Source organism: Cariama cristata, unplaced genomic scaffold (assembly GCF_000690535.1).
Source record: "Cariama cristata isolate BGI_N322 unplaced genomic scaffold, ASM69053v1 scaffold36422, whole genome shotgun sequence".
Lineage (NCBI taxonomy): Eukaryota > Metazoa > Chordata > Aves > Cariamiformes > Cariamidae > Cariama > Cariama cristata.
In genome coordinates, this window is record NW_009602817.1 from 2,702 (window position 1) to 20,203 (window position 17,502).

At 41.8% G+C, this 17,502-nt stretch overlaps 1 protein-coding gene across 1 annotated transcript; it reads left to right on the top strand.

Moving 5' to 3' along the window:
• Positions 1-414: 414 nt before the first annotated feature.
• GCLC (glutamate-cysteine ligase, catalytic subunit) lies at positions 415-11,861 on the top strand (the record flags this gene model as incomplete). The annotated part of the gene is made up of 10 exons (XM_009694924.1): positions 415-489; positions 1,375-1,491; positions 2,367-2,505; positions 3,064-3,176; positions 3,935-4,027; positions 4,762-4,866; positions 6,954-7,035; positions 7,132-7,235; positions 7,337-7,457; positions 11,230-11,861. Coding segments are annotated over 10 exons (1,155 nt in total), but the record flags the coding sequence as incomplete, so codon positions are not given.
• Between the last annotated feature and the right edge of the window lie 5,641 nt (positions 11,862-17,502).

Sequence of the window (17,502 nt, forward strand, 5' to 3'; positions counted from 1 at the left end):
AATTTCTGACTATTATATGTAGGTAGGTTCCTGGCTTATTTCCTGAAGGTGCTTTACCGACCCAGGTGTATTGTAGATGTTAACTCCGTTTTCTTTGGTTCTGGCAAGTGTTTGTATATTTAGCCTCACAGCCAAAGCATTGTGGTCTGAAATCTTTTAATGAACAGCGAAATGGTGTGGAAAGAAGCTTGTGATATAAATGCTGATAGATGGGGCAAAAGTTTGTCCAAGATTCGGGGGGAGAAGGGGAGGAATCCACATAAAAATCTCCACCCAAAACCAACCAAACAAAAAAGCCTCTTAAAATTCTTGGTATTTAAATAATTTTCTTATATCATTGTTTTTAAATCTAGGAAGACTGTGCTTGCGCTATGATTATAGAAAGTGTGATAGCAATTGTACTTCTTTCAACAGGTAACGTTCCAGGCTTGCAGCATTTCTGAAGCAAGGTATCTCTATGATCAGCTAGCCACAATCTGTCCCATTGTGGTAAGTAATGGACTTCTATCACATCAGCTCTTCATTGTGTGAAAGCTGCTACATATTAAAAAAAAAAAAAAAAAAAAATTAAAAAGAAACAAACTTGAATGCTACTCACAGATTTGGTGTTCTGGCAGAAGCATCAGTTTCTTGCTAGGTTGTCACATGAGCAGTGTGATTTATTTAATGTCCAGATGACACCACCAAGCAGATGATGTTTCTTCTCTTCTGCCCTCCTTCCTGCATGCACTAGACTCTTGTTGAAGAGTTCTAGAAATACATTTGGGGCAGTATTTCCTAAAAACAAGACGAGCTCACTACTTAAAACAATTTTTAATTTTTCAACTCTGATCTGATGTTACAGAGGGTTTCAGCTTAAGTTGTTTAAATCTGTCCCTTTTGTAAGCATGTGGTCATAAACAAGTGCTACAAAAATAAAGTACTGGTCTGGTCTAGGTGGTGAGCAGATCCTGCTCGGAGTGAGGTATGTTCCAGCTGTGTTGCTAAGGTGCTTGGACAAACAAAAATAACCACAATAAAATGATTGCCAGGTGGACTTTTGGAGTTTGGAAGTCTGCAAGCAGAATACTTGCAGGTTTGTCACGAAGTTGCTTCTGCCTATGTCATCTTTGTGTTCCTTAAATGCTGATCTGTAGAGGTAATAAATTTGGAGAGTGTCAGATGCCACTTCATAATACTAACCCTTTTATCGAGGCATTTTCTGGAGATAGTGGTTGAGAGATTTGTGGTTATTTGGGTTTTGGCTGTATCTTAAACTGAAGTTTATACTTCAGTTACTTCTGGACCAGCAAGTTTCTCTTTCCACTGGGGTTGTATTTTGCTTTTGGTTCCTTGGCTTGTCCTTTGTTTTCATATCCAGCTGTTTTATTTTAGATGGCGTTGAGTGCTGCATCTCCGTTCTACAGAGGCTACGTGTCTGATATTGACTGTCGCTGGGGAGTAATCTCCGCATCTGTAGATGACCGAACACGAGAGGAAAGGGGGCTAGAGGTAGGTAACTTTAGGTGGTAGATGTCTGGGGTTTTTTCAGGCAAAAATGTTAAATCTCCTTTAATATCAAATTCTGCTTGTGCTCATCAGAATCCCTGACGAGGGAACATGGCAGTCTTTGTGGTAAATACTGGGGAGATGGCATAGACATTCGCCTTGGTTGTACAGTTTATGTTAGCAAACGTGTATTTTTAGTTAGGTATCGAATCCCAGTAGAACGCCACTCACTCCTCCACAGCTTGCTGGAATGGTCCCCCTGTGATGAAACTTTCCAGTCTGTGCTTGAGCTCAAAAAGCAAAAACTGCTTTGGATTAAATAGCAGGTGCTGCTGAGTAATCCAGTAGTAGCAACTAGAACTATGTGAAAAGAGCCAGTTGTCAGAACTTGAACTTAAAAGGGTTTCTCTAAGCAGGTATTGGCATTCAAGGCACTTAGAAAATTATAGAAAATAAGAAAATAATTTTCAAAAAAATCTACTTCAAGTATTTCTTGAACTACCTGTTTTAAGAGTATCTCTAACAACATGCACATAATGAAATTGTATTGGTATGTGTTGTGATAGGTACAGTAATGCTTTCCAGGTACTTGGGGTAATGGTCTATTACATCAGGAAAATGTTTCCACTTTTAGCGAATTCTAGTCAATGTGTGATGACTGTTTTTTCACTCAGATACATATATCTGCAAACAAAATAGTCATAATTCAAGGATCGCTTTCTATTAAGCCTATTTAAGACTCGTGCTTTGAATAATTTCAATTGAGGCTGTAGGGTTTTTTTAAACAGGATAATAATTCTCACGTGTGTCATTAGTGAGCAAAACTTAGGTAACATTGTTAACAAGCTGTTAAAATATTGTATTCTTAAATTATATAGCCACTGAAGAACAACCATTATAGAATCAGTAAATCCAGATATGATTCCATAGACAGTTATCTATCTGAATGTGGTGAGAAATACAATGACATTGATTTGACAATAGACAAAGATATCTACGAGCACCTAATAAAGGAAGGTAAGTGCTTGCTTCATTATGAGCAGGTTAAGAATTATGCTTGCAATGTGTGGGGATATTTTACGTTTTCATTCTTGTTTTTTTCAATCATAGTGCATCCCTCGGAGTGACTCTTGCTCAGGAAGTATCTGTGTAGCATGGTCTTCAGAGTTGAGTTGTTTGGTTTTGTTTTTTTAAAAAATATTTGTTTGTAACAGAAAGTGTCCCTAATTCCAGCTTCAGAAGCTCAGTGTTTGACACATTAATGTTTTTATCTTTGTGGAGAGAGCAGAACTGCTTTAGGAAACGTGGCACAGAGGTGTATCAGAAAAGGGGAAGAATGGCAGCCACACCAATATTCAGCTGCCATTTCCAAACAAGAACCTGTTCTTATTTTGTTTTGTTTTTCTTCTCTTTAATAATTTCCTTCCTTCTCGAAGTCATCATTTAAACTTTAACAGGATGTGGTGGGTTAAGGTAGCATTGCAGAGTTGGATGTTTTCAGACTTGTAAAACAAATAATTTCCTAGAGCCTGCTTTGCTATGTGTGAATTGTTTGTTTGAATTTTCGTTTTGTAGGTATTGACCACCTTTTGGCACAGCATATTGCACACTTGTTCATTCGAGACCCATTGACTTTGTTTGAGGAGAAAATACATCTAGATGATGCAAATGAATCCGACCATTTTGAGGTTGTGTCTGATTTAGAGGAATTTAATAAATATATATGTAAAATTGCTTATTCTTTATAGTACTGCTTAATTGGAGGATGGCTATATTAGCTAAGAATTTTTTTTCCTGAATTTTTCACTTCAACTAGCTCTTTAGCATATGACTGCAGTTATAAGCACATTTATTTCTTTGTTTTATCATTTATTTAGGAGAGGGTGGTGGCTTATACTTTAAACTCAATAAAATACAAAGAGCCCAAACTATAGCTATGGATATAAGTGCTATGGGGAACTGTCTATTTTTATGGCTTCCTAAAAACTGTTTTGCACAACATTTACGTATAAATGTCTGTCTTATGCAGCTTTATGAAATAAGAGTTATGGTAACATCAGGTATTTTTAGTTTGAGATGCATCAACCCGTTGTTAAAAAAAAAAAAAAAGAAAAAAAAGAAAAAAAAACACAAACCAAAAAAAAACCCACACCAAAAAAAAAAAAAAACCAAACAAAAAAACCAAATGTCGACTAAATCTCAGCCCCCTGGTATCTTATACGTAATCTTCAACCAAAATAGCATGAGAAAGTGTAATGCTCCTATGCTGGGTAGTTACACTGTGGTTTTTAGGAAGTCATGCCACTTAGTTTGGAAGCACTTCTCTAACTTGATGGGCTGTTCCAGGGAAAATACTAGGACTCTAGTTATCTGCTTACTTTTCTTTGATTATATTGTAGAATGATGCATATCTTGATTGTGACAGATCATTTCATGTCCTTTGCAGAATATTCAGTCTACAAACTGGCAGACAATGAGGTTTAAGCCACCTCCTCCAAATTCAGATATTGGCTGGAGAGTGGAATTCAGACCTATGGAGGTAAGGAAGGCGTCAGTATACACAAAAGCACATTTCCTTTGAAGTGGAAAAGTACCAGGCATTCTGCCATCCAGTAGCAAACCCTTATTACTTATGCTGTGTTTTTCTCCCCTCTGAATTACTGGATGCAAGTGAAGTGGACAGCAGTGTTTAATCAGACGTGGACTGTGGGAATGTAACTGACAGGAGAATCCACTGCAGCACAGCAAAGCATGCTAATGGATTTGGGGTGATGGCGAAAGGAATTAGGCTTGTATTAAAGCAACAAAGGCCCATTTAGCTTCTACGGACTGTATTTCCTCAGTACGTTTCCTGGTACCGAACAATTCCGCTGTCATTGTTTTGTTTTTCACAAGTGCTTTTATTTTCTAGCTGTCTAGTTCTGAGCCCTCTGAATTTAATCCCTTTAAAGTGGAAATTTAAAAGCTATTATACGTTTGTAATTACACTGAGAGCCTGAAGGTGCAGATTATTAGATAGTCTTTTGAAACGTGAGTGTGTTTTGGCATTGGATTAAAGGGTTGACTTTGTTGAAGTGTGTGTATTCATTCTGCATTTGATGTGCTGATGATTCCCACTCGTGCATCGCCATCTCTGCTAGTAAAGTGTGTGTGAATACAAGTACCAACATGAACATTCGAGTCAAACTGTTTTAAACTCTCCCAGATGATTTATCTACTTCCATGAGTGTGTTCTCACTAAAGTAATTTAATCTCTAATCCTTTCATCTCTAGGTCCAGTTAACAGATTTTGAAAACTCTGCATATGTCGTGTTCGTGGTATTGCTAACCAGAGTGATTCTGTCATATAAACTGGATTTTCTCATTCCTTTGTCCAAGGTAGGTGTGAAAGACCAGATCGATGAGAGCTAAATGCAACGTATTTGCATCAAGTCTGATTTTTATCCTCTGCAAGACAAGAACTAATATTTGTGCACTTACAGAACAGTCATTTTTATCTTTAAGTCACTTTTCATCTGTACCAGTACTTTGAATCAATTTCAACTCTACGGTATTAAAGAAATATTTTACTGCTGTTTCCTGGAGCTAAGCTTATAGACAAATACTGTGGACATTTCTGTGGTGCCTAACAGTGTCTGACTACTGCAGAAATGTTGAGAAATACCATTGTCACAAGAGTGTTTTGAGACTAGGAAAGGGCATGTTTCCACCAGTTCACATGTGGGGGAAAATAACCTGTGGTGGTCAAAATAAAAGCTTTAGCTATTTATTTTAATATGGCTGTTGCCTACATCTCCTGGTTTTATTCTCTATTTTGTTTGTATCTGGGGGAGAGGGAAAGGAGGAGTTCAGCATGCTTAGTGTTACACAGAATTTCAGCGAAAACAGACTGCAGATTCTGGTCACAGCTGTGACTTGTGTTTAGACAGACTAGCTGTGCAAAATGTGCTTTTTCCTGAATCTTGTCCTCACTATTTTGGGTGAAACTGTCCTTGGCACATCTTCTTTCTGAGGCACCTGACCAGAAAGTGTCTTTTTAAATGGATAGTCCTGCAATGTTATAGGTAACTTTTTTAAAAAGGCCTCGTAGCGCAGAAGGTTTTTGACAGGCTGTGTACTAGAAAATACTGCTAGCACTGGCTACAGCAAAGCTGTAGTATCCTGCGGCTTTTCTTAGTGTTTTTAATTAAAATGGAGAAAAATACCGAAGTTGTAAATGAACAGTGATCATACCATACAGTTGGTATGATTTCTAAAAGGAGAAATTCTCTTCCTGATGTCAGGGAGTTCAGACTTCATAAATAATGCAGCAATTTGACACTAACAGTGCCTAATTACGTTGTTACTTGGAATGTCTCAAAAGTGCAACATTTTTAACTAATGAATACCAGTTAAGCACCTGAACAGAGTTGGGGCGCTGGAGAGGAGCACAAAATTGCTTGAGCTTGCCAAGCAATTTGGCAGGTAATGCAACTGCGGATTGCACAACCATTGGTAAGCCTGCCTCTCTCAAGTAAAATACTACAGGTTTATGGGGCTAATCTCACACTCATCTTTGCTGTCTGAGTGTGGTTGTACTCCTGTCAGCTAGGACTGGAGTTCTTTCAAATTTTCAAAACAGCCTGTTGTGTAAATAGGTTTCATAACATAAAATGAATGAAAACAGACTTTTGAAAACAAAGCTTTGAAAAGAAAGAAGTAAGTGGAGATTCTGCATTGCCCTTAATTAAAGGTCAAACAAAGAATTCAACAAATCGTATTCCTTCTTTTGAAGACAATACAGTAAAGCTAATATCTGAAAGCTGTGTGATGTTAATTCCCTGAGAACATACTGACTAAAGAACTTGGACAAAATCTTCCGTCCAGAAAGACAGAGAAATGCTTATGTCATAGTTTGTGGACTTTTTGAGAAGCCCGCAATTTAGAATTTCTTTACTAGCAGTCTAAGTTTATCTAACAGATGTTTGGGTATGGAATAGATATGTTTCCCATGCAAAGTTACTGGAATTCTGTTTCTGAAAGCTTGTTTAATACAGTGATAACTCTTCTAGAGACCTCAATGATTTTGTTAATAAAAGCAGCAAACTACGGCTAGGGAAATGGCAATTTTCTTCTTCTCTACTCATTTAAATTGCATCTAAACATGCAAAGAAGTCTGCCAGATGGGATGCAACCTGCTAATCACAGATGTTCTGTGTTTTCATCCAAACCTAGAAGATTAGCATAGCATGTTCTAACACAATACCATTACCTTTCCTGCTGGAGACCTGATTTCATAGAACATCATCTCTTTGTGGTTTTGCCCAGGACCTCCAAAGAATGAAATAAAGCTTATCTGCACAGCTTGGCCTTGTGCAATGAAATAATAAGAAACATAGTAGCTGTTTCAACTAATGAGACCAAAATGTGAGGAGAATCCAAATTTTGTAAAATGTCACAGATCTCTGAAATACTTCTTTTGCCAGGTGGATGAAAACATGAAGATGGCCCAGAAAAGAGATGCTGTCCGGCAGGGAATGTTTTACTTCAGAAAAGATATTTGCAAAGGTATCACAACAAGCAATCTGATTAACGCTGTTGTGGATGTTTAGTGCATCTCTTGCCTTCTAACTGTTTCTTCCTTTCCCTTTGTCACCCGTGAAGGTGGAAACACCGTTGTGGATGGATGTGGCTCTGCACAGAACGGGACAGGCAGCAATGCGGAAGAGTACACCTTAATGAGCATTGATACAATTATCAATGGGAAGGTCATAGCCTCTTCTGCCTGGAACACACAACTTTCCCTCTATTCTGCCCTCCCAGAAACCAGATCGAACGTGTTTTATGCTGACTCTGTTCTCTTACACAGGAAGGAGTCTTTCCTGGTTTGATCCCAGTTTTGAATTCCTATCTTGAAAACATGGAAGTGGATGTGGACACAAGGTGCACCATTCTAAACTACCTGAAGCTAATAAAAAAGAGAGCATCTGGTATGTTTGACACTTTTGGACCTTGATTTTCCTGGCATTTTTCTGCTTAGGCAGTAATTGGGCTGTTCTCTTTCACTTGGGTGAAACTTCTGGCAGCTGTGGCTGGCTGGTTAAGCATTGAATTGTAAGAGCAAAGGACTGCAGCGCGTTCTCTGGCTTACCTGTGGTCCTGTCTAGCTCTGATTATAAATGTTTTGTGATCCATTTTGGAACTTAAATTAGGAGTAATTGATTCAGTTATGCTACGCTTTAAGCTGTCGTTGTATCTCCAATCCAAAATTTCTCCTTTCAGCACCACTTACTGCTGCTTTTGCTAATGTATTGTCCACTTTGTAGTAGTTTGCACATACACTAATCCCCTTTGCTTGTTGCTTGAGTGTTGTAAGAGTATGCGAGGCTGGATCTGATCGCGTGGTGTTATTGGTGCGAGTCCAAAGCATTCATAAGTCTAAATTCCGGTACATTCGAGCATGGGACGTAGTCTTTAGCTCCTTGATAAGAAAGCCCTTCTTTAAGTAGCAAAACTCCTTCAAGGCAGAGCAAACCAGGCTCTTCTCGTCTTTCCCATGTTGCAGTGTTTTCAAAGACAGGTGGTATGACTCTTTATGCTCCTTTTTAAAATGCGGTATAATGAGTAAAAGATGCAAGCTAAACTTTAATTCAGAATTGAGCGTGTAGCACAGTCTGCAGCAGCTTTATAGCTTTCTATGTGCAAATCCCTTGTATGCCTGCCTTACTGCAAATTCAGCTAGACAGTTAATTTTAGTCTCATAAGTCAAGACATTTTTTTTTTCTCTCCCCAATTTTAAACTAAAGTCTTGCATTCCTTTTTAATTCTTGAAAATTGCTGTAGAAGCTTCTAGGTAAAGACCTTTTTAAAGCTGAGGTGGAAATGAGGACTTTCTCTCACCTGGTAATTCAGTACTTTAGCAGTACTTCAGAATGGTAACAAGTTTTAATTAATTACAGCTTTCACTGTAAATGTTCTTTCCTAAGGCTGCTTGTTGTAGGAGACTTCTGTCCCTCAGGTATCATAGACAGGCATTTGATGCTTAGCTTAACTGAGGGAGAGAAGAGGAACCGTCAGGAGGAAAACATCTGAGGCACATCAGCCCTCACAATAGCAATGCTTTCAAAATATTCCATTGTTACTGGGTTTTTTCCCTTCAGAAAAACACTGTTTGGGAAAAAAAAAAAAAGAAGAAAAAAAAAACCCAAGGAATGCGTAAGTCTTACAGAGTTTTTTTCCCCAAGAGCAGATGACCTGGGCTCAGCCCCCTGCGGCAGGTGGTCTCCTTCCAAAGAACAACTTTGCTACCTGTTGCGAAGTTGCCGGCATTGCACAAGTCAGCTCATGTATTTACACAGACCTAAAAGATGTGAGAGTGAGGTAGATAGAGTCTAGGGTTTATATCTTAACTTTGATGAACTGAAATAATTTTTAAATTTTGCTTATTAAGAACCAGCACTCGCCGAATAAAAAGCATTTAGGTATTCTAGTACTGTGCCATGGTGTTTCTCAATTGTGAGCTTTGGATTGTTCCAGTTTACTCTCAATCTTAGATGTTCCTGAAATGCAGCCTGTCTAGCATGAGACATGTTGACAAAGAGTGGCCACTTTTGAGATTTCTCTCCTCAAAAGGTGAACACAGAGCACTCGTGAGAGTTAAACATTGGCACTTTAGCTGCTGTGGCTTTACCCTTGCCCTGACATAGTTCATCTGTGCTTTGATCGCATCTTCCCTTGCAGCACAGCTAGGTACTGCCCTCCTGGTCTCTGTCTAGCTGGCGTTTGACTGTCATAACTCCATGAGACTACAGATTTGCTAGGCAGGCAGCAGCTGCTGACCACTGCCAAATATTAATGAAATATTAAGATAGCAGCATCGAGCGATCCTTGTCCTGCTGTGCTTTCCCGGTTCTTGGCTGTCTGTGGCATGGGTGCTTTCTTGGCTGATGGTACTGCAGTAATCGTAGCGTTTGACCATTCACAAACGTGATTTCTGTGATCGTTGCCTTACCCTTCTTGAAGCAGTTACGCTTTTGGTCCCCATAAAGTCGTACGATAAGAAATGCCAAAGTTTTATTATTTGCTCTTTGAAAAATGTAATTCCTGTAGTTTTGCATGTTTAAATGCTCCACCCAGTTGTTTCATGATACGCCTTCTAGTTCCTGCGTTGTAGGATGTTTCTGTACTTCTTGTCGCCATTCATAATTTTGCAAACTTCCCAAGTATATTGGCACTTCTGAGCTTGTGATTCCCTTTGCCTTGTCTCTCCTCACTTGGAAGTTGTCCCAGACCTTTTGTCAGTCTGTGGTGCCTTTTCCCAATACGTTGAGAGCCGCAGGCTTTGCTCACGATGAAGATGCTGCAGATTTACACCTTTACGAAGGACAGGGAGTGACTGAGCTCCTGATCACAAGGTGTCTGTGTTGGTGTGAACTGGACTGCTCTCCCATCTCCTCCCACGCTGATGGCCTGCACTGGCTTTTCAGCCAAAAATGTGTCTCTATGCTCCGCTCATCTCCCGGCCCCACTGATTTTCTTGCAGGCCCTCTTGCTTCTTGTTGATTTGAGAAAGTTTTCGTGTGAGTTTTTAGTGCCTTCAACAAATAACGCTTCTTGGGTATTTCCTTCCTGCCCTTGTTTTATATAGAAGTGTAAACTCTGGCCTAATTTCTTTAAAACATGACTTCTGGTTTTTGAGGGACATTTTTATTTCTAATAACTTTATTCTGCTTTTCTTTCCTGTACTTTTCACAATTTTTCTGATTTGTGTTTGTGTACCTCTGTTCAAAACCACGGTCAGGGTATCTTTAAACAGTCTTGGATGCTTTTTACTTTTTATTTGTGTTCGTGCTTGCTTTCCCTAACTTGATTCCTCTTGCTTTTTATAATATCCTTAAACCAAAGATTTCTGTAGTGGAAGACCTTGACTCTTTCCACTCTTAAAAGGAAGCTGAGGTTCTAGTTTAGCAATGAAAGTTTTGCGAGGCTCTTCGAGCATCCCATCAGCCAACCTTAACGTCTTACTGTCAGACTTACCTTAAACTTGTACTAGTTAAGGTTTGCTTGCATATGCTGCATTCAGGAGCCAGCCTAAACACCAGTGTCCAGCTGGCCTCTGGCTGCTACTTCACAGGGCTGCGGGTCTCCTGCAGGTGCCGTGTGTGCCATTTGGTGACCCTGTACAGAAGTGTCAGGGACCCTGGGGCACCTGTGGGCTGCAGAGGGAAGCAGAGACAGCATGTACAAACCAGGAGTCGGTGTCATCGGGAACCTGCCTATTTTTTGGTGAGGGAAGCTGCCAGAGGAAGAAAGAATAGTAAATCAAGGTAGGCAGAGCAAAGCTCGCAGCTGAGCTGGATGGATCAACTACAAAATTATTTTAGATCTATGTAGTTGTTGTAGAGGTGTCTGTTGGTTCATCTCAGCCAGATTCTCTGTTCAATGATATGTTTAAGACCTCTTGCTATACAATCTGTTGATAACACTAGTTGCAGGAGATAACTTCTCTCTGCACTGTCTCATTACAACATCTGAAAGTTTGAAAATCACGCCAGACGAGTGGATTTTAGACTCTCGGCGATATGTCAGCTTAATTATTCCTGCAGTTTAGGCATATTTTTTTAAAAAAAATACATATAGCAATGTGTTTCTCATGAAAGCATGGGCTATTCATTAATTGTGTATATAATGCATAGAACTTTAGGTGTCATACTGCTAAATTAGGTGTATAAACTGTGAAATTTTACTTTCCCTTGCCCACAGGAGAATTAATGACAGTGGCTCGATGGATGAGGGAATTTATCGCGCAGCATCCAGACTACAAGCAAGATAGCGTCATAACTGATGAAATGAATTACAGCCTTATTTGGAAATGCAACCAAATCGCACAAGGCCAGGCAGAGTGTCCTGAACTATTGGGGGTAGGATTTAATAAGAAACAAAGTGGAAACAAAACTGGCTCTTTGTAATGAATGAATGTTTCTTAAATGATAGAAAGTTTAAGCCTTTTAGCAAAGCACTAGCAAAGATACTGTGAATCTGGCACAGTTTCATGGTGTGAAGACCAAAACAGGGATACTGCACTATAAAATGGGCCAATCTGCCTAAATATTCATTTAAGGCATCCTAAAATGGGCATATTCTTATTGTTAAGGTTTATACAATGTACATGTAAATAGTAAAATATTTTTATGATTAACATCAACGTATTTTAATAACATTGTATCTAAAGTTATTGTGAATTAGCTTGTAACTTTTTTATGCTTATTCTAGAAAGAAAAATCATCCTGAACAGCTTTGTAAATGTAATGGTACTTGTATATTATATGCATTCCAGTTACTGAATGTTTACTGTAATTTTTTTTAACCTGGAATGTGCTAAGTAATCTACCTTATTGTGTAAGAAAAAAAAAATTGTCTTCTGGACCTACCTGAATCACAGCTACTTCTTCACTCTGTTTGGGTTTTGAAAATATGTAAGAACAGATAAATGCGTGTGCATCCCATTTGTTAATCTTTACAGCAGTTTCTCAGTTGCCACAAGACCCGCATCCGCTCATAAACTGTAAAACTCAGAGGAATAGATCTGTCTTTATTCAGGTAACGCAAGTCTGCCTGTCAGCAGGCGCATCATTACTTTTTTTCCCCACTCTGAAGTAAATTTGTACGCTGTCACAGTTCAGAAATTTGCCCGATGATTTAAGAAAAAAGTAGTAACAGGGGAGACGTGGTGAAAGAGAGGAGGGAATGGGAGCTGACCGTAAAGCTCTCTTTCCGAAGGAACCAGAGGGATCTGCTCTGGACTTCAGCACTCCTGAACTGCTCTTTCTTCCACATGGCTGCTGTTCCCACAGCCCACAACAACTGCAGCACAAAACCAAACAGCTGTCCAGTCTTCCTAAAGGTTGAGTTTCTCATTTGTTATTCATTATTATAAATATTTTTGTCAGCATGTTTATTTCCTATAAAGTACTTCAGGTAGATAGCTGAGGTACCTCCATAGCTGTAGGTATGGACAACTTAATCCCCTCTAGAAAATAGTTATAAAGAAATCACGGAATGCACTAATCCTTTGAATTAGGAGCCAGTGCTGGGAGTTACTGTAAAGTATTTAAAATTTAGCCATTGCAAATGTAAATACAGCAAACTTAAGGGGCCTTTTTGATTTCGCTTCTTAACTGACTTCTTCTAGAAGTGAATTGCGTTATGGGTAGATCATGCAAAGCTTAATGCAAGCGTATATAAATACCTAAGGTGTAATGATTTTTTTAAAAAGAACTAATAGAGAAACTGCAATGAAGAGGTGCACTAAGGAGAAGCTTTTACGTACTGACAGTAGACTTTGTTCTATGTTCACAGGTGTGCTTTAGGGAATAAAAAGAATGCTTTTTTTTTCCTGCAGTGGTGAATTTGTTTTAATCAAGATGTAGGCATATGCTAATTTAGTTTCTGTAATAAGGAAATAAAAATAAAATTTGCAGTACGTGTTGATCACTTGCATGACTTGAACCCACGTTTTCAGATTCAAAAAAGGAGGAGCTGTGTACCTGGCAAGTACGGCTTATCTTATCCAGATGCACTTTGTTCACAGTGAAACTTCTCAGGAGTGATGGCAAATGGTTTACCACCCCTGCAGCAGAGAAGTCCTTGCCGTTGTCACAGTACCGTCTGAGTGCACAGCATTGACAGCTGTCCTTTTTTCCTTTTCAATTGACATTAAATCACCCTTCTGGCCTAGTAGGTGGCTGCTGTCCTGTAAGTGAGAACAAATTTTGTCACAACACCTAAAAGCTGTGGCTGGAAGTTTCCCTCACGAGTTCTTGTAGGCATGTTTTCAGAAAGGATGAGAAAGATCAAGCAGAAGGCTGCTGCTCGTTTGTTGAGGTGTCTGTGGTTGCGGTATCTAAGCAGGTTCCATCCCCTAGATGAAGAGTTAAGGTATGTGCTCCAGCTTGTGTGGCGTGGTGAAGGCTCTCACAGGGCACACCAGGGTTGCTGCAGGGAGAGGCGAGCTTTGCCACAAGTTTTGAATATACCTTAGCGGGGGCCGTGTGGTATCTGCACCCACTCCAAGGTGGAGAAGCAAGACCTAGGCCAAGCCTCAAGCCCTAGGCCAACCTTGAGCTCTGGCTGACCTTTTGCAGAAAGCATGAGAAACTCCCTTGGGCTAGGAATTCAGGATTTTTGGTCCTGCAGTCATGAAGTGCTTTCATGGAAATAACGACCTTTCCAACAGCCGCCCGAGGGAAGGGAGGGGAAGAAGCACCAAGCACCTGAGGTGAAACATGAATGACCTTAGTAATGAGTCGGTCATGGCACTTCCCATGATCACTGATGTCTTGGCCCCAGTTCATCCCCATTAATTTGCTTCATACCTTCTACTCCAGTTTTAAGCTAGAAGATCCTATTGTGATTTCTGGACGTCTCAATGTTATAAACAATACTCTGATGCCCAGTTTTTTCTCGAGAGTCAAACTCCTTGAGTACAAGTGGCATTATTTCTGGATTATTTTAGCTATGTATTTATCATGGCATCAATTTTCAAAATGTGGCTCCTGTGTGTGCACAGAGCTCTCGGCAAGCAGTTTGCCTTTCTGGGAGTGGTGCAAGGCCTTCATGTGATACTTTGGTCCTGCAAAACCTGACCTCTGTGAAACAAGTATCATGCAGCTCAGAGAAGCTGCACTGAGATTTCTTGAAAAATTACTTCATCTTTTGTTTGCAATCATTTGGTTTAATATTTTTAAGTGGATTATATTTGGTGTGCTGATAATGGTTTTGCAGCAAATTTGAGAGACGTCCTGCTACACGGGAAGTTCGTCACAGGAACGATGACAGCTGAGGTAATTCCAGCAGCTATCTGGATGGCGTGAGCTGGGCTTCAGCAGGAAAGGATTGCTGCAATCCCTTCCCAAGAGCCAGGCCTACCCTTCTAACTGCCTCTTAAGGATAAACAACAACACATACGCATGCAAAAATACGCTGGTAAGGATGTTCTCTGCTCCAGGAGAGCAGATGAAGGGACAGAAATGCAATAGTTGCCCTTGCTGCAGTGGGTATCGGAAGATGGCTGGCAACTGTAATGCTGAGCAGTGCAAGAACCTGTGATTTACAAGGGAATAGAAGCAAGAATGTGCGATTTGAGCATTACAGCAGACACCCTGGGTCCCTCGGGGTCTGAAAGGCCCAATGGAATTTTCTTGAAGCCACTTTGGGGAGAAACAGAAACAACATTTGCAAATGGTGATCTTTGCGATGAGCGTACTTGTGCCCCGATGGAGGAGGAGGACAGAGCGGCTCCTGAGGTGGGCAAAAGGCAGAGCAGCGAGGTTTGTGATTCTCACCGCGTGAGCTAAACCAAACACACCCACACAGCGAGAAAATTTGTGGGTTGGGGTAAGGAGAGTTTAATAAGAGAAGGAAAGAGGAAAAGGACAAGTGATGCAAAAGCAACCAGTCCACCCACAAGCAGCCCGATGCCCAGCCCAGCTCTGAGCTACAGCCACCCTCAAAGACAAAACCCCCACCTTTGTCCGCTCACCCAGTTTTATAGCAGAGCACGATGCCGTATGGTATGGGGCATCCCTGGGGTCAGCTGGGCTCAGCTGTCCCGGCTGTGTCCCCTCCCGACCCCTTGCCCACCCCCAGCCTGCTCGCCGGGGGACAGAGTGGGACACAGTGATGGCCTTCAGGCTGTGCAAGCCCTGCTCAGCCCCAGCCCCGGTGGGTTATTGACCCAATTTTAGCCACAAGTGCAAAGCACGGCACGGCACAGGCTGCTGCGAGGAGAGGGAAGGCCGGCCCAGCCAGCGGAGTCCTCTGCAGCCAGGTTACTTCACAGTTCCCTCCCCTGCCCTCCTGCAGCCTGCACAGTGGCACTGTGAGCAAGAAAATGGGATTTTGGGTTCCCCCCTCTGACTATTTATGCTGTATATTTTCTCTATCAGGATTCCCAGTCCCCAGCACAAATACAGTCTGGGTGGAAAATGGATTGGTCCTGGAGGGCAAAGATTTGGGGATGTTGGTTGACAAGAAGCTCAACGTGACGCGGCAATGTGCGCTGACAGCCCAGAAAGCCAACCATGTCCTGGGCTGCATCCCAAGCAGCGTGACCAGCAGGTCGAGGGAGGGGATTCTGCCCCTCTGCTCTGCACAAGAAGGACATGGACCTGTTAGAGCGAGTCCAGAGGAGGCCACGAAGATGATCCGAGGGCTGGAGCACCTCTGCTGTGAGGACAGGCTGAGAGAGTTGGGGTTGTTCAGCCTGGAGAAGAGAAGGCTCCGGGCAGACCTTAGAGCAGCCTTCCAGTACCGAAAGGGGCCGACAAGAAAGGTGGGGAGGGACTTTTTACAAGGGCAGGGAGTGACAGGACAAGGGGTAATGGCTTTAAACTTGAAGAGGGAAGATTTAGATGAGATACCAGGAAGAAATTCTTCCCGGTGAGGGCGGTGAGGCAGTGGCAGAGGGTGCCCAGAGAAGCTGTGGCCGGGCCCACCCTTGAAGGGTTCAGCCAGGTTGGATGGGGCTGTGAGCAACCTGGTCTGGTGGGAGGTGTCCCTGCCCATGGCAGGGGGGTTGGAACTGGATGGCTTTAAGGTCGGTTCCAACCAAACCATTCTGTGATTCTATGATTCAGTGAGCTGCAAATTAAGAATTGAATCGCGGTGTCCTCAGCATACAGAAGATCAGGTGGGAGTGGGTGCTTGCAGCTCTGTTTGTCTTTCCCAAGGACGGCCACCTCCTTCATTCCCTGGCTCCTCGGGTGAGGGAAAAGTGGCGCTTAGGCTTTTCTTATGTAAAACATCATATAATCTGTACTGATGCAAAATAAGCAAAATATCCCACGGCATCATGAGATAGCAAAGTGCTTTCCGAATTCTACAGAAGAAATCAGGAAGGAGGAAGGGGCAATGAAGCAAAGGGCAATAAAATGGCTTGTTTAAGGTTATGCAGTGCCAAAGAATTGAAAATCCCTCTGCAGCCCTCCTGAAAATCTTGTCCTTTCCGGAAATGTGCTGGAACCATGGGCTGACACTGGCAGAGATGGTGCAAGGATTTGATGCTGGATGGGACCGGCTTCAGAGGGCTGTAAGGAGAGCCATGGCTGCTTACAGGCTAGACGGAGCAAGAGCTCCAGGGGCTGCAGATGGCAAATTTAGGGCAGTAATCCCCAATAAGAGCACCCGACCTCAGGATTTCACTTTTGGGTTTTGACCCATCCTGTTGTCCCCCTTCGTGCAGTGCTCCCCATACACAGGTATAACTGTAACAGGGATTTCCACTGCTTTTCTCCATCACTTCATTTAGGAAAAATTTAAAATGTTAACTGTATTTTCCTTTGAAGGCCATGACAATTCCTCTGTGTACTGGGTAAAACAACTCAGTGAAACTCAAATCCTTGTGATTGCCACAGCGTTACTTTTACTGACTGCCACGGGCCGGTATCGAAATCTCCACGGGTTTTGGCATATAGGTGCTTGCCTTTGGTGCCTCTTGGCAGGCGTTCCTGTGAGCATCAAAGGAAAGCCCTGGAGATGGCAGCAGCACAGCTCGTACCTCTCCCTGCCACTGGTGCTCAAACCCACACAGCTCTGCTCTACGGTGCTCTTCCCCAGAGCCTTGAATTTAATGTCAATTATGATGATTGCATTAAAAGCAAGCTGCAGTGTCGCAAGCTTCTGGTCCCAGACCATCCTTCTTTTCTGCTATGCGCAGCTGCATGCAAGATAATGCGCTGCTGTGCCTCAGTGAACTTACCTCCCCTCTCAGGTAATTCCTTGGTTCCTTTAAGGGAGTCACTCTATTTCAAGTTTATCCCTGGGGTCCTTCTGAGCTTGAGGAGAAGAGCAGCAGGTATGCCAGTAGAGCTTCAATAAACTTCTGTGCATATTGAGAAGCCAGTGACCCTGCCAACCCATGGGATTGTAGCTAGCAGCACTCTCCAGGGCCTGGTAAAAAAGATATTTGAAGCTAGTATTTAAACTAGGAACAGCATATATAACTTTCTGGTGGGCTGACCCTGGCTGGAGGCCAGG